Below are 16,519 nucleotides of genomic sequence, written 5' to 3' on the forward strand. Positions count from 1 at the left end.
AGGTAACATTTTGAGCAAAATTTTGAACACAGAAAGCAAGCCATGGAGTTTTTTTGGGTTTTGTTTTTGTTGGTGTGGGGCTTGAACTCAGGGCTTGAGTGCTGTCCTTGAGATCGTCTGTTCAAGGCTAGTGCTCTATCACATTGAGCCATAGTGTCACTTCTGGTTTTTGGGAGGTTTATTGGAGACGAGTCTCATGGACTTTATTGACTGGGGTGGCTTTGAACCATGAGCCTCAGATCTCAGCCTCTTGAGTAGCTAGGATTACAAATGTGAGCCACCAGTGCCCAGCACCATGGAGATTTTTTTTTTTTTTTTTTTTTTTTTTTTTTTGCCAGTCCTGGGCCTTGGACTCAGGGCCTGAGCACTGTCCCTGGCTTCTTCCCGCTCAAGGCTAGCACTCTGCCACTTGAGCCACAGCGCCGCTTCTGGCCATTTTCTGTATATGTGGTGCTGGGGAATCGAACCTAGGGCCTCGTGTATCCGAGGCAGGCACTCTTGCCACTAGGCTATATCCCCAGCCCCCACCATGGAGATTTTTAAGAGGAAGAGTTCTATGAAAAAGGAACAACCACCAAATTCGTGCTTAGCAAATTGCAGGAACAAGAAAGAGGCTAGTATGCAGTAGGCAGGCTGGGCACCAAGAAGCCAGGTCGTCATATAGCACTAGCGTAGCACGCGAGGCTGTTCGGCAGTGTGGACCCCTCCAAGGACTTCGAATTTTCTTTGGACACATTGATAAGTCATCAGAGTTATAGGCAGAGGAGTGATAGACTCTGAAGCTTTAATAGAATCACCCTGAATGCAGCTGTGTGGAGTGAGAATAGGAGGGCAAGCTGGAAACAGGGAGCCAGGTTCAGGTAAGAAGTCCTCAGAAAGTAAATCCCACAGAATATTCTCATTTGCAAAGAAGAAGTAGAAATCAAGGATGACTTCAAAGTTTTTGAGCTTGTGTAGAAGTACAGAATTGCCATTAACTAGGAACAGACAAGTTTGGTGGGGTCAGATTAAGAGCTCAGTACTAAGACATACTAAATTTGTATTGTCTATTAGACATCTAAGTGGAAACATCAGATAGACAAATAGGTAAGATGAACCAAATTCAGAAGAGAGATATGAGCAACTATTAAGATTTAATAGTGTTAACTTTTGGTTTTGGTAATTATATTGTGATTATGTTGAGTGTGAACACCCCCAACCCTTGAATCAGGAAATATACGTTGAAACATTTAGAAAGAAAGGTTTATTGTGTCTGAAATGTAAACAGTTTAAGGACAGTCATATAGATTGATAAAGAATAATAAAGCAAATGTGATAAATTTAACATTTGAAGAACCGAGTGAAAAATATATGATAATTCTTTGTACTGTGCTTGCAACTTCTCTATATCTGAAATTATTTCACAATAGGACATTTTTAAGTGAGGAAAAATACATATAGTGCCAGATAAAAACATAATTTAGCTGTACTGAACAAAAATGATCCTACATGGAAACACAAGTATACAGCGAGGGGTAAAGATGAAAGGAAAGGGCACATGGCATACTCTGTAAGTGTTGTAACCTCATTGGCCACCTGCGTGTGGCAGGCTTGACCATGTGGTATTTGCCTTTATACCCGACCCCCAGCCGGCCAGCCCACTTTTTACAGTCACAGTTTCAGCTCCTGAGTCCGGCCACAACCCTGGCCAGTCAGTTTACTCTTTACTTCCCCAATAAATTCATCTTTTTACTTTAAAAAAAAAAAAGGAAAGGTCACATGTATGTAAATAAAACTAGTAGTATCAGATGTCACCTTGTGAGTTTTAGCCTACATTTAAAGTATTAGTACACAAAAGGAAGATGGAAGGAAGGTGCTACGATTGTTGGAGAAGAGGTAAATCTCTCATTTCTATGAAACTACTGTAAGTCAAGGATATATTGTGATAGGTAGGACATTGGTTCTCAAACTTTTTAGCCTAGGACCCTCTTCATTTTCAAAAAGTGATGCTTTTCCATTAACAGATACCCACTAATTATTACTATTGACAAGGTCCATTGTTAGAATTCTGGAGTGAAAATTTGAAGAGATCAGATGGCAAAGTATCCGCCCTAAACTATGTAATAAACAGAAAAGGAAAGATAATAAATACAGTAGAGAAACTCCTCATAAACTACCTTAGGAGAGATACTAATAGAAAAACTGAATTAAAAAGAAGGCAAGAAAAGAGAGGGCATTAAAGAGGTAAAAAAGAAAATAAGGTTTAAGATAGAAGATACAAGATCCAGCTGGCCAGAGAGAGGGAGAGGGGGAGAGAGAGAGAGACAGAGAGAGAGAGAGAGAGAGAGAGAGAAGTGCTGTGGCTCAGGTGGTAGAGTGCTAGCCTTGAACAAAAAGAAGCCAAGAACAGTGATACAGTGATCAGGCCCTGAGTTCAAGTCCCAGAACTGGCAAAAAACAAAACAAAAAAGTAAGTAGCTAGGCACCAGTGGCTCAGCCCTAGAATCCTAGCTACCAGGAGGCTGAAGTCTGAGGATCGTGGTTCGAAGGCAGCCCTTGTAGAAAAGAAAAGTCTGTGAGACTATCTCCAGTTAACTAGCAAAAAGTCAAAAGTGGAGCTGTGGCTCAAGTGGTATAACACTGGCCTTGAGCAAAAAAAATAAAGCTCAGGGGCAGCACCCAGGAGACCCTGAGTTCAAGCTCCAGGACCGACAACCCACCCTCTCCTCCCCAAAAAAAAGTAAAAAAAGTAAAAAAGATAGGTCATGCAAATCCTAATCCAACTAGTAAATGGTAAATTTTAAAATGGAGTCAAGAGACAAATTTCAGAAAAATGAAAAAGTGGCTAATCACCAGGGCAATTAACATTTCTAAGTGTGTACAGAACTAACAACACAACTTCACTATACATCGAGCACAGATGGACTGAACTGCAAATCTGTTGTAATGGGTTGTTTTAAACACCCTTCTCAAAATTGATAGTACAAACACAGTCAAGAGTCTAACAACACATAACAGATTTTCTGTATTGACGTAGAACACCACACCTGACAAAGAGAGTAAGAATAACAAAAGCTGCCAACTTCATTAGTGACCAGAGAAATACAAATTAAAATCATACCTACTAGAATCACCATAATTCTGAGAAAGGACTGAGAACTTGCATAAATACACAACTACAACTCTCCTCCATTGTTGAGGGGAGGGAATCAACTGGTCTAACTACTTAGAAACTATTGGCAGAATCTGTCAAAGCTGCTAGTTACATACTTTATAATACATCCTTCTAGAACATGTGTATGAATGTATAGCAGTGTTGGCAGCAGTACCATTCATGGTATCCAGAACTAGAAATAAATAAATCGTGGTAATGATGGTGGTGGCAGCTATTTTTCTTCTCCTCTTTATCCTCCTCCTGTTCACCCTTCCCTCCTGTTCCTCCTCTTCTTTCTCTTCCTTTTCCCCCTCTTCCTTCCTGTCTCTTTCTCTTCCTCCTTTTCCTCCTCTTCCTTGTTTCCTTCTTTCTCTTACTCTGGAGCCTTCCTCCTCTTACACCCCCATCCCTCATAGAACTAGGGCTTCAACTCAGGGCCTTGGACTTGCTAGGCAGGCATTCTACCATTCTACATTAGTAGATTTTAGAGTTGGCTGTCATTATTTTTTGCCCAGACTAGCCTGGATCTTGATCACCTATTTACACTTTTCCACAGAGCTAGGATGGCAGGTGTGCAACACCATGCCCAGCCTTTTATTGGCTAACAGAGGTTTTCTCAAACTTGTTGCCTAGCTTGGCATCCAACTGCAATCCTGATTTCAGCCTCTTGAGCAGCTAGGATTATAGGCATGACCCTAACTGTGGTTCACTTGTTTACTAGGAGAATACTATACAGCAGGTGGGCTGCAGGAACTGTCTACATGCAGCAACATGGATGGTACTCATAGCAAAATATTGAGCAAAAGGAGCCCTTTATGAGGGAATGCTTTCCATTGTTCTGTTGCTATAAAGCTCAGCTTTTGAGCTTTACAAGCTCACTGAATCTGTGTTATTAGAGGTGAGCCAGTGACTGGGAGAAGATCTGAGCTGTTACTCTGTTGATCTTGCGGGTATTTTCACACTTTTATGTATTATTAAATACCATGCCAATAAAAGTTTACTTAAAACTACAATGAGCTTTGCTTTTTTTTGGCCAGTCCTGGGGGCTTGAACTCAGGGCTTGGTGGGGGGAGGGGTTCAGCCTCACAGGCTTTCTTGCTGGGCTGGCTTTGAACCACAATCCTCAGATCTCAGCTTCCTAAATCACCAGGATTATAGGCGTGAGGCACTAGTGCCCAGCAATGAGACCTTTTTTAAGAAAGGCAAAGATGAAAAGTTTGATAGCTTCGAGTAGGCCAGCTGTGGGAGCCCGGCCCATACTCTGGCAAGACTTAGTAAAGTTAAGAGGACCAGCCTCCGAGGAGGACCGCTTGTCAACACATCACAAAGTAAAAATTGCTCATATCTGCATATGTTCCTAAGGAAGTTGTACATGTATAAATCGACATTTTGTTGTCTTATTTGTAAAAGCAAATATTTAATGGGAGACTAGTGAAATAAATGATAGTGCAACCATATAATGGAATGCCAGGGCTGGAGACATGACTCAAATGGTAGAGAACCTGCCCAGCAAGTGTGTATGAGGCCCTAAGTTCAGTCCCCAGTACAACACACACAAAAGGAATGCCAACTATATTACTGTTAAATAGAATGAGAGAGCTCTACAGATACAAATATGGAATATTCTTTAAGACCCTACTAATCTTAATTAAAATGGCAAGGTTTAAAATGGCATTGTATTATCATTATAGAAATGATACCCACTCACATATACACACATATATATGTGCTTTATGCATAAGAAACCAGGAGCTCTGGTTACCCTTGGAGGCTGTATCTGGGTGACCAGGTGACAGCAGTGGGAAGGAAGGCTACATTTCACTGTCTACTTGGTCTCTTTAGAATTTATGCATTGAGAATGTACCTTTTAAATGTAACTTATAAATAAAGGTAAAACATTTCTTAGAAGGGTCTAATGCATTGTTTTTCACAAGTCCATCAGAGTCTCATTTCCATTCGTATGGAAGCAGATCTTTGGTTGGACACTAGACAACATGGTGGGCCTTGTAGATGGGTGCCAAGAAATATGGAAGAAAAGCCCCAGCAGGGTACTTAGAAGGTGCCCATTGGAAAACAGGGCGCATCTTCACTTTTTAGATTAACCACCAGAAAACCAGAAGTGGTGCTGTGGCTCTAAGTGGTAGAGTACTAGCCTTGAGCAGAAAAGCTCAGACACATTGCCTAGGCCTTGAGTTCAAGACTCACAACCGACCAAAGAATTTCTTAAAAAGAAAGAAAACTCATCCAAAATAAGAAATTAAGGCAAGGGATGTAAAGGAGACAGAATGGATGAAGTCTTAGCCCTTTCTTTCTCTCATTGCCTAGCAAAATAAGCACCCAATGTTTATGGGTTTGATTGAGTACCACAGTTAAAGTAATAGTGTTGCCCATAACAACCAATGCCACATCCACTTGAACTCTGTGAATAGGTGGTGACATGCCCTGACCTGTGTCATATTGGGACACAGCATGTTTTAATGTGTTAATATTAGATGAATATGAGGACTTTAAAAAATGCTGATAACTACTTGGCAGTTTAAAACGTTAGAAAGTATGTTGAATACCAAATAATGAACCCTCTTATCACAGATGCAAGATTCAAGATGTAAAAGAAACCCCTGAAGGAACATTTGTAGCATTCTAGCTGCATGCCTGAAGACTGCCCTGGTGCATGAAGTCTCGGACAAGGTTTTCTTTAAGGAACAAAAACTCTACCTTGATTTGTGTCTCACAGAGAAATTATTTCCCAAGTCAAAGAGCATAAGAAATGTGTACGGTCCCTCCTATCCCCAAGCAAGTGTTTGTTTTGTTGCAGTGATGGAAACATTTCCATTGGTGAAGCAAATATTTAGAGCTGAAAGAAACATTTGGGCAGCCAGGATGTGTCAGAATAGAACAGATGTCTGCCTTTTCAAAACACATTAAAAAAAAAAAGTCACCATGTACTTGATTGCCGTGGTTGCAGCCACAATGGGTTAAGTAAGACTAGAAATTGTGTGTGGCCTTCTCATCGCAGCTCCTGGGCACAGCTTGGTACATTGGTCATTATTTTGCTCTTTCTGAAAATAAGGATAACTGTTCTAAGTGATTTTATTCAGGGTCATAGTTTTTATCTCTTCCCCCTTAATTTTTTTTTAATTGTTAGCAAGAAACAAAATTTACAAGTCTAAGCAGGCCTCAGTGGCTCACACTTGTAATCCTCGCTCAGGAGGCTGAGATTTGAGGGCCATGTTTCAAAGCCAGTCTGGACAAAAAAAGTCTACAAGACTCTCCAGTTAACTACCCAAAAAGCCAGAAGTAGAGCTGTGCTTAAGTGGTAGAGCACTAGCTTTCAGCAAAAGAGCTCAGGGACATCAACCAGGTGCTGAGTTCAAGCCCTAAGACCAGCACTAAAAAAAGAAGAAAAAAAATATATATATAAATCTATAAGGTGAAAGTCTGCCTTCAATCACTGTGCCTAGCTACTTGTCTCCTTTTGTACACAACTACATATATTTGTTTGTGTGTAAGCACATGTTCTTTAAAAATAACTTATACCTTTATTTTATTTAAATTTCCTTTTATGTTATACATGGAAAAAAGTTATAGATGTGTGTAACATTTTGAGACATGTGTACATTGTGTAATGCTGAAATCAGGATATAATATACCCTCTTCTCAATCATTCTTCTCTTTATGGTGAAAATGTTCAAAACCCTTCCTTCTAGCCTGCTAGAATATGCAGGGTATATCTCAGCACTGCATACCCTGTCTCCTCTCACTGGGTGGGTGCCCTTCAACAACTCAGAGGCCCACCGTGTTCCATCTACTTTTGTTGTTGTTTTTCTTCTTCTTTTTCACTTGCTGAAAATGTGTTTGCTGTGTCAGGTGGCAGAAGTATAGGCTTACCAGGGTGCCTGCTCACAGAACTCCAGGTGGGCATTCGATTCTGCCTCTGGGGCAAATCGTTGTCCTCATTGGTGCTATTTGTTTACTTGTTGGGGCCAGTCCTGGGGCTTGAACTCTGGGCCTGGGTGCTGTCACAGAGTTACTTTGTGCTCAAGGCTAGTGCTCTACCACTTGACTCAGCTCCACTTTTGGCTTTTTTTGTGGTTAATTGGAGATAAGAGTCTCATGGACTTTCCTATCTGGGCTGGCTTTGAACCATGATCCTCAGATCTCAGAGTCCTGAGCCACTGGTATCCAGCAAATGTCCTTTAAAAAAAAAAATCAGCAAGTGAATATCTCCTCCCCCCCCCAAAAAAGGGAGGTAGACCAGATAAACTCCGACTTTTCTTTCAGTTCTGAATTTGTAAAGATGAATTTTTAAAACGTTCACTGAATCTTCTGAAACTGGAGCAGAATTTAATTTTTTTTTGCATGTAGTGCATAATGGTAAATGCTTATGATCTCAGCTACTGTGGAAGCAGCGGCAAAAAGATCAAGGCCAAGAAAAGGTGGTGGTGAGACCCTGGTCTCAAAACACAGACAACCAAGGGCTGGGGATGTAGCTCAAGTGATAGAACGCTTGCCTAGTAGCATAGTCAATGCCCTGGCAACACACACACACACACACACACACACACACTCACATACACACACACACACACTCAAAAACACTGTTTACCGGTTTAGCCTTTCCACACAAGTACAAACATACGTTTGGCTCGCCCCACTTCTGGCATGTAAGTAGCACTGAGAAGCATCATTTGCCTAGGGCCTATTCCCTGTGCTGTGCGGCTGGCTCTCAGCCTGTTGCTGAAGACCTGCTGGGTTAGAGAAGGCTGTTTGTGACTGGCAGCTGTGTGTAATCCAGTAGAATTGATGATCAGATATGGAAAGTAACCCCTCTTTTGTTTTTGTCTTTAATTTACCAGAGAGGGATTAAAAGGAAAGGAAGGGGGAAAAAAACAACCTTTAGACTTTAGATCTAAAAATAGACATTGTAGCTGCTGATTGGAACCCCTCCCAGTCTTTCCTATGAGAGATCTCAATTTGTGCTACACAGAGGGGAGCTCACTTCTGTCTTGTTCACCAGTTATACTACTCCCCAGAGAAGCTCAATAAATTTTATAGGGAAGTTTCCTCCTTATGTGGAAGGAGCGAAGCTCAGTGCTTGGTGCGACTGGCATAATTTAGGGCTCCAAGGGAGTGCGTTGCCTTGTGAAATAACTTGTCAAAAGCAAATGTACAGAAACTTGCAATCTTCCCTGACTTGGCACCAGGTCCTTTGACCCTAGGGCCTCCCTGCTTTGGAATCAAACTGCTCCCCCAAACTGGCATTTAGCTCACTGCTGAGATGGGCCTCTGAATGCTCCAGTAGTGACTTCTGAGCTTGGCCGTGAAGTTCTTGTGTTCATTGGGATATGGCAGTGACTTCACATCCCCTTCTCTGTGTCCGAGGGTGCAGACGCTGTTCAGACATGAGGACAGTAGCTCTGCCTTCTCTTTAGGCTTGGAGGCCGCAGGCCTGCCGGGCCCCTCAGTCTTTAAGCTGGCAGTGATATACACTGTGCACTAGCTTTTTACTCAGTGATTTATACTAGGAGACATGGCTGGGTGATATCCAGTGTCCTTTTGTCTTTGTGTTTATTTTTTGTCCACATTTAATGTATTTAAAGGATATATTGTCTTTATGGTTCACTGGTATAGGGAGGGGATTGGTGCAAGTTTTAATGAGAGGTGCGTCAGTGCCCTGTGCCGAGATGAGAGTTATTTTCGTGGTTACGTATCTTTCTTTCTTTCTTTCCTTCTTTCCTTAGGTGGCAGGAGGCAGTGTTTTGCTGCTTTTTGAAAATAGCATTTCTACCTAATGATTTTTAGAAGGATACAGAGAGGACATTCTGTTTCAGGGCATCATCAGCAACTTTTTCTCCTGTTGTTTGAACTTTGCTCATTCAAGAAGAGGGGAACATTTCAAGTCTTGTTCTTGAGTTTACGTGCCAATATCATGATAGTGGGAGCCTGCCACCTTAGCCCCATCAGCTCAGTTTGTATAAAGACTCCTTCATTCTGGCTAATGATATTTGAAACTAGTTTTCTCAAAAAGTGTTTTCTTTGTTTGAGAGTAGTTAATCAGTGGAGAAGAAAGTGTTTGGCTTATTTGCTTAATATTTTAACCAAGTGAATTAGACAGGTTGGGGGTGCTGGGGAAGGGGATAAGAAAGTGGGTGGGGGCGGCCCCATAAACAAGGTGATATATAATATTTTTTTTGTTCTCCTTTTAAATAAATACCGATCAGCTTTATGTTCAGAGACAATAGGAGCCGTTGGCTTAAATTTGCAGTTTACTGTATTTATGGCTGTAATATCAAGGTGCTGCCGTCGTAATTTCATGCCCCAATGAGAAGAGCAAGGTCGAAGCAAATGCTTCCATCGGCATCTGCTCGCACACTAACTCATAAACAAGGCCCGGCTGGATCAGGTGGCACGGAATAATACAGGCTAATGAAATACAGCACAGCTTTCCATTACTGTTAGTTTTTACAGTGTCGTCATTACGTGTAATTTATGTTTAAAAAATTCAATTTTATACAAGGCACTGGGAAATAGGGGTCTACAGGTCATCCAACGACTTTTAGAGGCTCCGAGAGTCCTTATTGTACTCTACGGTTCCAACAAAATGTTAATAAAATAAAAATACTTTTTCCCTTCCCCTTCCTCGAACCTCTTTCTGAGAGAGTTGATTTTTCTTTTAATTTGGGAGTATCTTCAGCCAGCTGTCTTCTCTGCCTCATCTCCTCTCTGAGTGCCAAGGCAGAGAACTAGTTGTGTTCTGTGAGAGGTGACCCCAGTTCAGTCTCCCAGGGTCTCCGAGGATTCACCTAAGTCTGGGAAATAGAGGGGTGATGGAGTTCCCATCCCTTCCCTGCTGGCCATGCTTGCCGTGGCCCCTGGGGCTGTGCCCTTGTCCCTGTCTATCTCTACAGCTTTATTATAAAATTCGGCACGGGCGGGAAGTTGCTTATGTTCAATCCATTCCTGGCCTTTCCTTCCTTTTATTATACCTGAAAAATTCAGAGAACACTGCTGTCTTGTATCATCTGTCTTTCTGCTTCACCTGCACAGGGCTAGGCCTAGGGCAGAGCCCCAGTGGTCTCTGGGGACAGTGTTGGCGTTCTGAAAGGACAGTTCTACAGAAAAAGACAGTTCTTTCTGGTGCCAAGTCAGCCTGAGTCACGGGAAAGGGTAGCGAGGGACCACTCAGTTCACTGTCTACCAGTTGGACTTTGTTTGGTCTGCATTTTCACAGAAACCTTTAGAAAAAAAATTAAAAAAGGTTTATATTCTGGAGGATAAAAATAGGCAGGTATGGCTGCCCTGGGGTATTCAGTGCTAGTGGCAGAAAAGTAAGCTTTATTGATCCTTAGGATGTCCCTCGCTTGTTCTGTTCTGTTAAAAGCAGCCCACCCTGAAGAAAGTACTGGAGAAGATATATGGCCCTGTGCTGCTGGGGAAACAGATAGCTGCCATAGAGTGCTGAGTGCCTGGTCACTTTCGAAAGTGGAGAATTGAGGGGACAGGAAACCTATCTAGATCCTGGGTGCTTGAGCTCTTCATTCAGCCCAGGAGAGTGTGAATTGAAAGCTCTCAGGTTTGCGCATCAGGCAGTGGCATCGGCAGAGGGTGGCACGGTGACCTGCTCTTCCTGCTTTCCCAGACAAGTGCTCCTGTCGTTCCCTCCTTCTCTTGGCTAAAGTTGGAGAGCGAGGGGGAATTTTTTAAAGAATTATTCTCTCGGTAATATATCTTAATTATCATTACTGTAGATTAGGGGGTGGATGGGTAGGAACTCTTGAAAGTCACCAAGTGGCATAAGGAAGTTAGTGGAATAACATCTAAATGCTTAGTACATTTAATGTGCATTATCAGATAATGCAGAATGACATCCCAACTAAGAGAAAATTTTAAGCTTTATTAAAATGGACTAATTCTTCCAAAGGCAGCAGCCGAAGGAAGTAGTAAGGCAGATGGAAGAGGGAGAAGCTTTCCGTGCCGCACACAGGACAGTGAAGCCCGCTTCTCCCATCTCTGTTCCGCTCAGCCACTGCTCAGTCCCTCGCGGTTAGATTATTCCTTGCAGATAGCAATCAACTGGAAGGAAGTGTGTGTGTCTAATTTGCATGAGATTATTTAAAACAAAAAAAAAAGGTCTGCATTAGTCAGGGTGATGGTAAACAACGCAAAGAGATGCCTTTTATAATATAGCCTCTGCCTCAGCTTTCAGAGCCAAATATAATTCACTTACAATTGGCAGTTTCCTTTATTATTCCTTTTAACCTTTTGGATTCTGCAAGGTCTCAATCAAAGATCTGCATTGTTTATCTCAGTGTGGAAAGGAGAAAGATGAGACTAGGGCACCTGGATGTCTTATGTATGAGGCCTGTGGCAGCACCTTATTACAAAGAAGGGTGGTCTCTGTGCCAAAAGCTGCTACCAGGGCAGACAGCTAGTTGTGATCTCCAGAGAGAGATGACCCCTGTTCAGTCTCCTGAGTCCCAGCTGAGCTCCCTGAGTCGTGTACGAGTCCTGAAGAGTATCAGCCCTGCCTAACCTGGGAACACTTCAGACAAAAAGAACACTCAGAGACGCGTGGGCACCAGTGTCAGCATTCGATTTGGGGTCATGGAATAGGATGAGGAAGAGGATACACTGGTGTTCAGAAAGTTCTCTAGTTGTCAGATAGGACCAAGGGATTAAGTTCCTGTGTGGTTTCCGTATAGTCCCAAACTAGTTATTGACTCTTACCTAATCCTTCCTTGACCTTTGACAAGACTGAAGAATTAAAGTGCAGGTTTTGAGTCTTGTCATCTGGTGCTTTGTAACCCTGGCATCGTGACAAGTCACCAGGCTGGTAGTAGATTGTCACCAGCATCCAATTCTTGAGGACAAGAATGATTTGGGGCAGAGTTTTCACCTTCCTTGGATCTCAAGTATTTTAATCTACTGAATGAAGGGAAAGACTGGGATAAAATTTCAGCTCTAAAATTATATCTTATCTGGTGAGATTGTTTAAAAAAAATTTTTTTTTTAAGAAACGTGACTCATTAACTGTTCCCAGATCAAACCCCCAACTCTCTCAGAGAACTAGGGATACTGGAATTTCAGCCCGTGTAAATTTAGAGCATCAAACGATAAGGTCTGTGAAAAACAAGAGCTTGGGAGGAAGTGCCGATGCCCTTTAAACCGTGGCCTCACTGGTGGGCTCCGCAGCGGTAATGCAAGGAACATGTTTTATTAGGAAAATAGGCTTCCTAAAAGCTTAGGGCCGGAGGGCAGAGCAGTGGGGAGGGAGTCCTGTTCCTTTAACCAGCTCCAGCTCTTAGGGCTGCAGCACTGCCTCTAACTTACTGTATATTTCCCTAGCGTTAAACATTATCGTACTTGTTTATATTTGAAAGAGCCAAAGGGGAAAATGAGAATGCAACTGAATGCTCCTTTTGGGAAAATTATCCTCATTTGCAGCCAGCGGCTGACAAGGCACAGGACCCACCAGGTTTATAGAATTCTGTCGTGTACCAGTGACCAGCAGCCTGTGCTGACATCGCAGATGCTGCCTCTTACTTTAGCGGCTGATTGCGAACTGGTTAAAACAATGTCTTCTCACACACACACCCCCTCCCATTGCTCAGAGAGGAATGCCCCTTCCTATTTAGGAAGAGCGATCTGCGGTGCTTGCAGCCTGGAATACACGAGGTACAGGCTCCAAGGAAGTGTGTCCTCTGTTCTTGCCTGTCTGTTTTGTCTGAGGGGAAAATGTTGGAAAAAGCAAACCCTTTGCAGCAAGCTGTCCAGTTCCAGTCCACTCACCTTCAGTTCTTGTATTTGAAAGGTAGGAGGCTTGGGTCGGTGATGTTTTTGGCACCGTTTCATCTGCCCCTCAACCTGGCTATCAAGTGCTACCCGACCGGCAGTGGCATGGCCTTGCCTGCCCTTGTCTAGCCCCGCCATGCTGTGAACAGGCGGGAAGAGGGGACGACCTGCTATTCTAAATGAGGACAGACCGTAAGCACTCCGTTTGAGAAGAGGAAAAAGGGCCCAGGGTCATTTTGAGTAGTTCAGGCACTCCCTTGACCGGATGCGGTAGGGCATGAAAACTTTGAGGGATGGCTGCAGTCAAGTCAGGCCAATCTGGTGCAGGGCAGAGCTGTGCTCTAAAGCATTAATGTACACCATCTATTAGCCCCTAGGCACAGAGTGCAAGGCACCACGCTTTGAAGATGCTGATCCTCAGAACCGCCTTGTACTTCATCTACCCCCAGGGGCAAGTATACCATGCTGTGGGCCTCTAATGGAGAGCTGCTGACCAGATGTGGAAAAGCTCTCGGCTCTAGTTTAAAAGCTCTGTGTTGCGGCTCGCCTGGATATTGGGATTCCCGGAACAACACTGGCCAGCCCAAGTGGTCTTCTGCAGATCAGCAGTGACCTCCTCCTGCGTTTCCCACTCACGGTGGTAGAGCGCTTTTATACATGCAGTTACTGCCCGAGTGGGCCCCATGGGAAAAGTTTCTCTCCTGTCTGGGTGCCACGCTGTGTTCCTGTTCAATGGTTTGGTTGATGCCCTTGCCTTCTACTCAAGAGTCAAGGTCTCCAGGCAGCCGCGGACCCATTGAAAATATCCCAGCTGTGAATCCACTGGAAACGGGGGCTTCCCTCCCTCCATAGGCAAATCCTCTCCACATCTTAGAGGCACTGCAGATGGCGCCCTGTGATTTTCTGCTGTCCCCTGGGTGGAATGGTTTTGAGTGTCAGGAAGATTTAAAAAAGGGAAAAGAAAAACTAGCCAAAGGCGATCTAGGCAGCCTGTGATAGGCTAGAGCAATAATCATCTGAAAGTTTGGGCCTGGCCTTGTTTTGATCTGCCTTCTTGTTTTATTTTCTTCTTTACATTCTATATCCCATTCATACTAATCACAGTCAGTCCTGATTTTTCTTTTTATTTCTGCATTTGTCATAAAATAAAGCAAATTATTCCCGTCTTCGGAAACGATCTAGACTAATTAGTCGTCTCACCCAATAATTAGTTTTTTGTTTCCCTGTCTGTTTTCATGCATTATTGTTAGTTTTTTCCCCTCTTTTTTTTAACACCATTACAGATTAAAATGAGCCACATTTGCAGTTGATGGTATCTGTTTTCGGGGGAAGAATGGAGAATTGCAGAACTGAGCGACTTCAAAAGCAGCAATAAACTCAAGGATAAATTAAGGAAATTGAATGAGCCACATTTGGAAGCAGAGTTGAGGCTAATATTCTGTCGCTTAAGGTTAAATTGCAACTGAGAGAGGTTCCGGAGAATCCGAAATTGAGGAGGCAACTTCCTAGGATGCCAGGCACTCCTAGGCCACAAAGGCCTTTTCTCAAGGAAAATGCTCTTGCCTTGTGGACAGGTGCTTATGTGAGTTCTGTGCTCTTCTCTCCAGGGCTGACAGATGAAGAGATTGATCTGGCTTTCCAGCAGTCGGGCACTGCTGCTGATGAGCCTTCGTCCTTGGGCCCTGTCACACAGGTGGTTCCTGTTCAGCCCCCTCACCTCACACCGCAGCTATACAGTAAGTCACCCACTCCAAATCCTGTTAAACTGTGCCTGGGATTCAGGTCTATGGTTGAGGTGTTAGGGTGTGTGTGTGTGTGTGTGTGTGTGTGTGTGTGTGTGTACACATTTGCACACCAGTACTACAGCCTGAACCCAGGACCTGGGCACTGTCCTTAAGCTTTTTTGCTCAAGGCTGACACTCTAACAGTTGAGCCACAGCGCCACTTCTGGCTTTTTGTTGGTTAACTGGAGATAAGAGTCACAGACTTGCCTGGCTGGGATGGCTTTGAACTGTGATCTCACTCTCCTAAGTAGCTAGGATTATAGGCACACACCACCAGCACCTGGCAAGAGGAGTGTTTTGTAGCTCCCAGCCTCAGCAAACTGGGGGAAGCCGGGTTTCTCCCAAGAATCAGAATAAATAAGTTGATTGTGTTGCCTCAAGTATTTTGGTTATATACAATAAACAGAAGACTCTTGGCTTTATTTCCCATCTTGTACCTGTGACTTTGGATGCTACCATTTCCTGAGTGACAGTCTGAGTGTGTGCTGTGAGTGCACTGTCCTTTGCTCATCAAAATATGATTTTTTGGGCTGGGGATATGGCCTAGTGGCAAGAGTGCTTGCCTCGTATACATGAAGCCCTGGGTTCGATTCCCCAGCACCACATATACAGAAAACGGCCAGAAGTGGCACTGTGGCTCAAGTGGCAGAGTGCTAGCCTTGAGCAAAAAGAAGCCAGGGACAGTGCTCAGGCCCTGAGTCCAAGGCCCAGGACTGGCCAAAAAATAAAAAATAAATAAATAAATAAATAAATAAATATGATTTTTTTAGTTAATATTTGTAGGCTTCAGGCAGCCTTCCCTTCCGTGTACATAGTAACATATTTATTAACGTACTGTCAATATGGCACAGACTTTTGTTTGTTTGTTTGTTTGTTTTTTTGGCCAGTCCTGGGCCTTGAACTCAGGGCCTGAGCACTGTCCCTGGCTTCCTTTTGCTCAAGGCTAGCACTCTGCCACTTGAGCCACAGCGCCACTTCTGGCCGTTTTCTGTATATGTGGTGCTGGGGAATTGAACCCAGGGCCTCATGTATACGAGGCAAGCTCTCTTGCCACTAGGCCATATCCCCAGCCCTGGCACAGACTTTTGGATTGAATTATAAAGGTCCTTTTGAATGTTGCTTTGAATTTTTACATGAGAACATGATTATTGAGGGTCTTTGTTTTTAAATGAAAGTTTCTGTGGTAAGTATATCAATAAATGTACACATTTGAGTCTCATCTTTAAGTCACTTATAAAAAGTATAAAATGTTAAAATTTTATGTGTTAAAATTGACTCCAAAGCTATGGAAAATAGCTCAATTCTATTTCTCTAATGTAACTTAACAATTGGCTCTGTTACCTTTTAAAATGTCTTTTCTATAGTTGTCACTTTAATTGTCTATCTCAGAAGGTTTAAAAATTACTTGAAAATCAGTGTCAGATTTTGGTTTTTAAGGGGTGTCTATCTATCTACCTATTTTTCCAGTACTGGGGCTTGAACTCAAGGCCTGGGCACTATCCCTGATTCTTTTTGCTCAAGGCTAGTGCTGTACCACTTGCACCACAGCTCCACTTCTGGCTTTTTGGAAGTGTTGTATAGAGAGAGGGGTTACCATTTCATAAATCAGATAATGGGGACAATTCTTTTTGGACAATGCCACTCCTTCCTTTGCTCTCCCTCAGTTTCTCCCTCCTACTTCCAAGGCTTTTTTTTTCTCAAGGATTTTTCTTTTGTGGCTGGCTTCAAACTGGGATCCTCTGATCTCAGCCTCCTGAAGAGCTAGGATCACAGGCATGAGCCACCAGTGCCTGGCACATAGGGCATATTT

At 43.2% G+C, this 16,519-nt stretch overlaps 1 protein-coding gene across 4 annotated transcripts in view; it reads left to right on the top strand.

Annotated features, from left to right (window-relative positions):
- Pex14 (peroxisomal biogenesis factor 14) overlaps positions 1-16,519 on the top strand; it is a 149,010-nt gene that overhangs the window by 106,487 nt on the left and 26,004 nt on the right. For all 4 annotated transcript variants that reach the window (XM_048350213.1, XM_048350215.1, XM_048350216.1 and 1 more), the window contains one exon: positions 14,533-14,661. In XM_048350213.1, the coding sequence (XP_048206170.1) occupies positions 14,533-14,661 (129 nt within the window). The remainder of the gene's footprint in view (positions 1-14,532; positions 14,662-16,519) is intronic.

The sequence above is a fragment of the Perognathus longimembris genome, chromosome 7, assembly GCF_023159225.1.
Source record: "Perognathus longimembris pacificus isolate PPM17 chromosome 7, ASM2315922v1, whole genome shotgun sequence".
Lineage (NCBI taxonomy): Eukaryota > Metazoa > Chordata > Mammalia > Rodentia > Heteromyidae > Perognathus > Perognathus longimembris.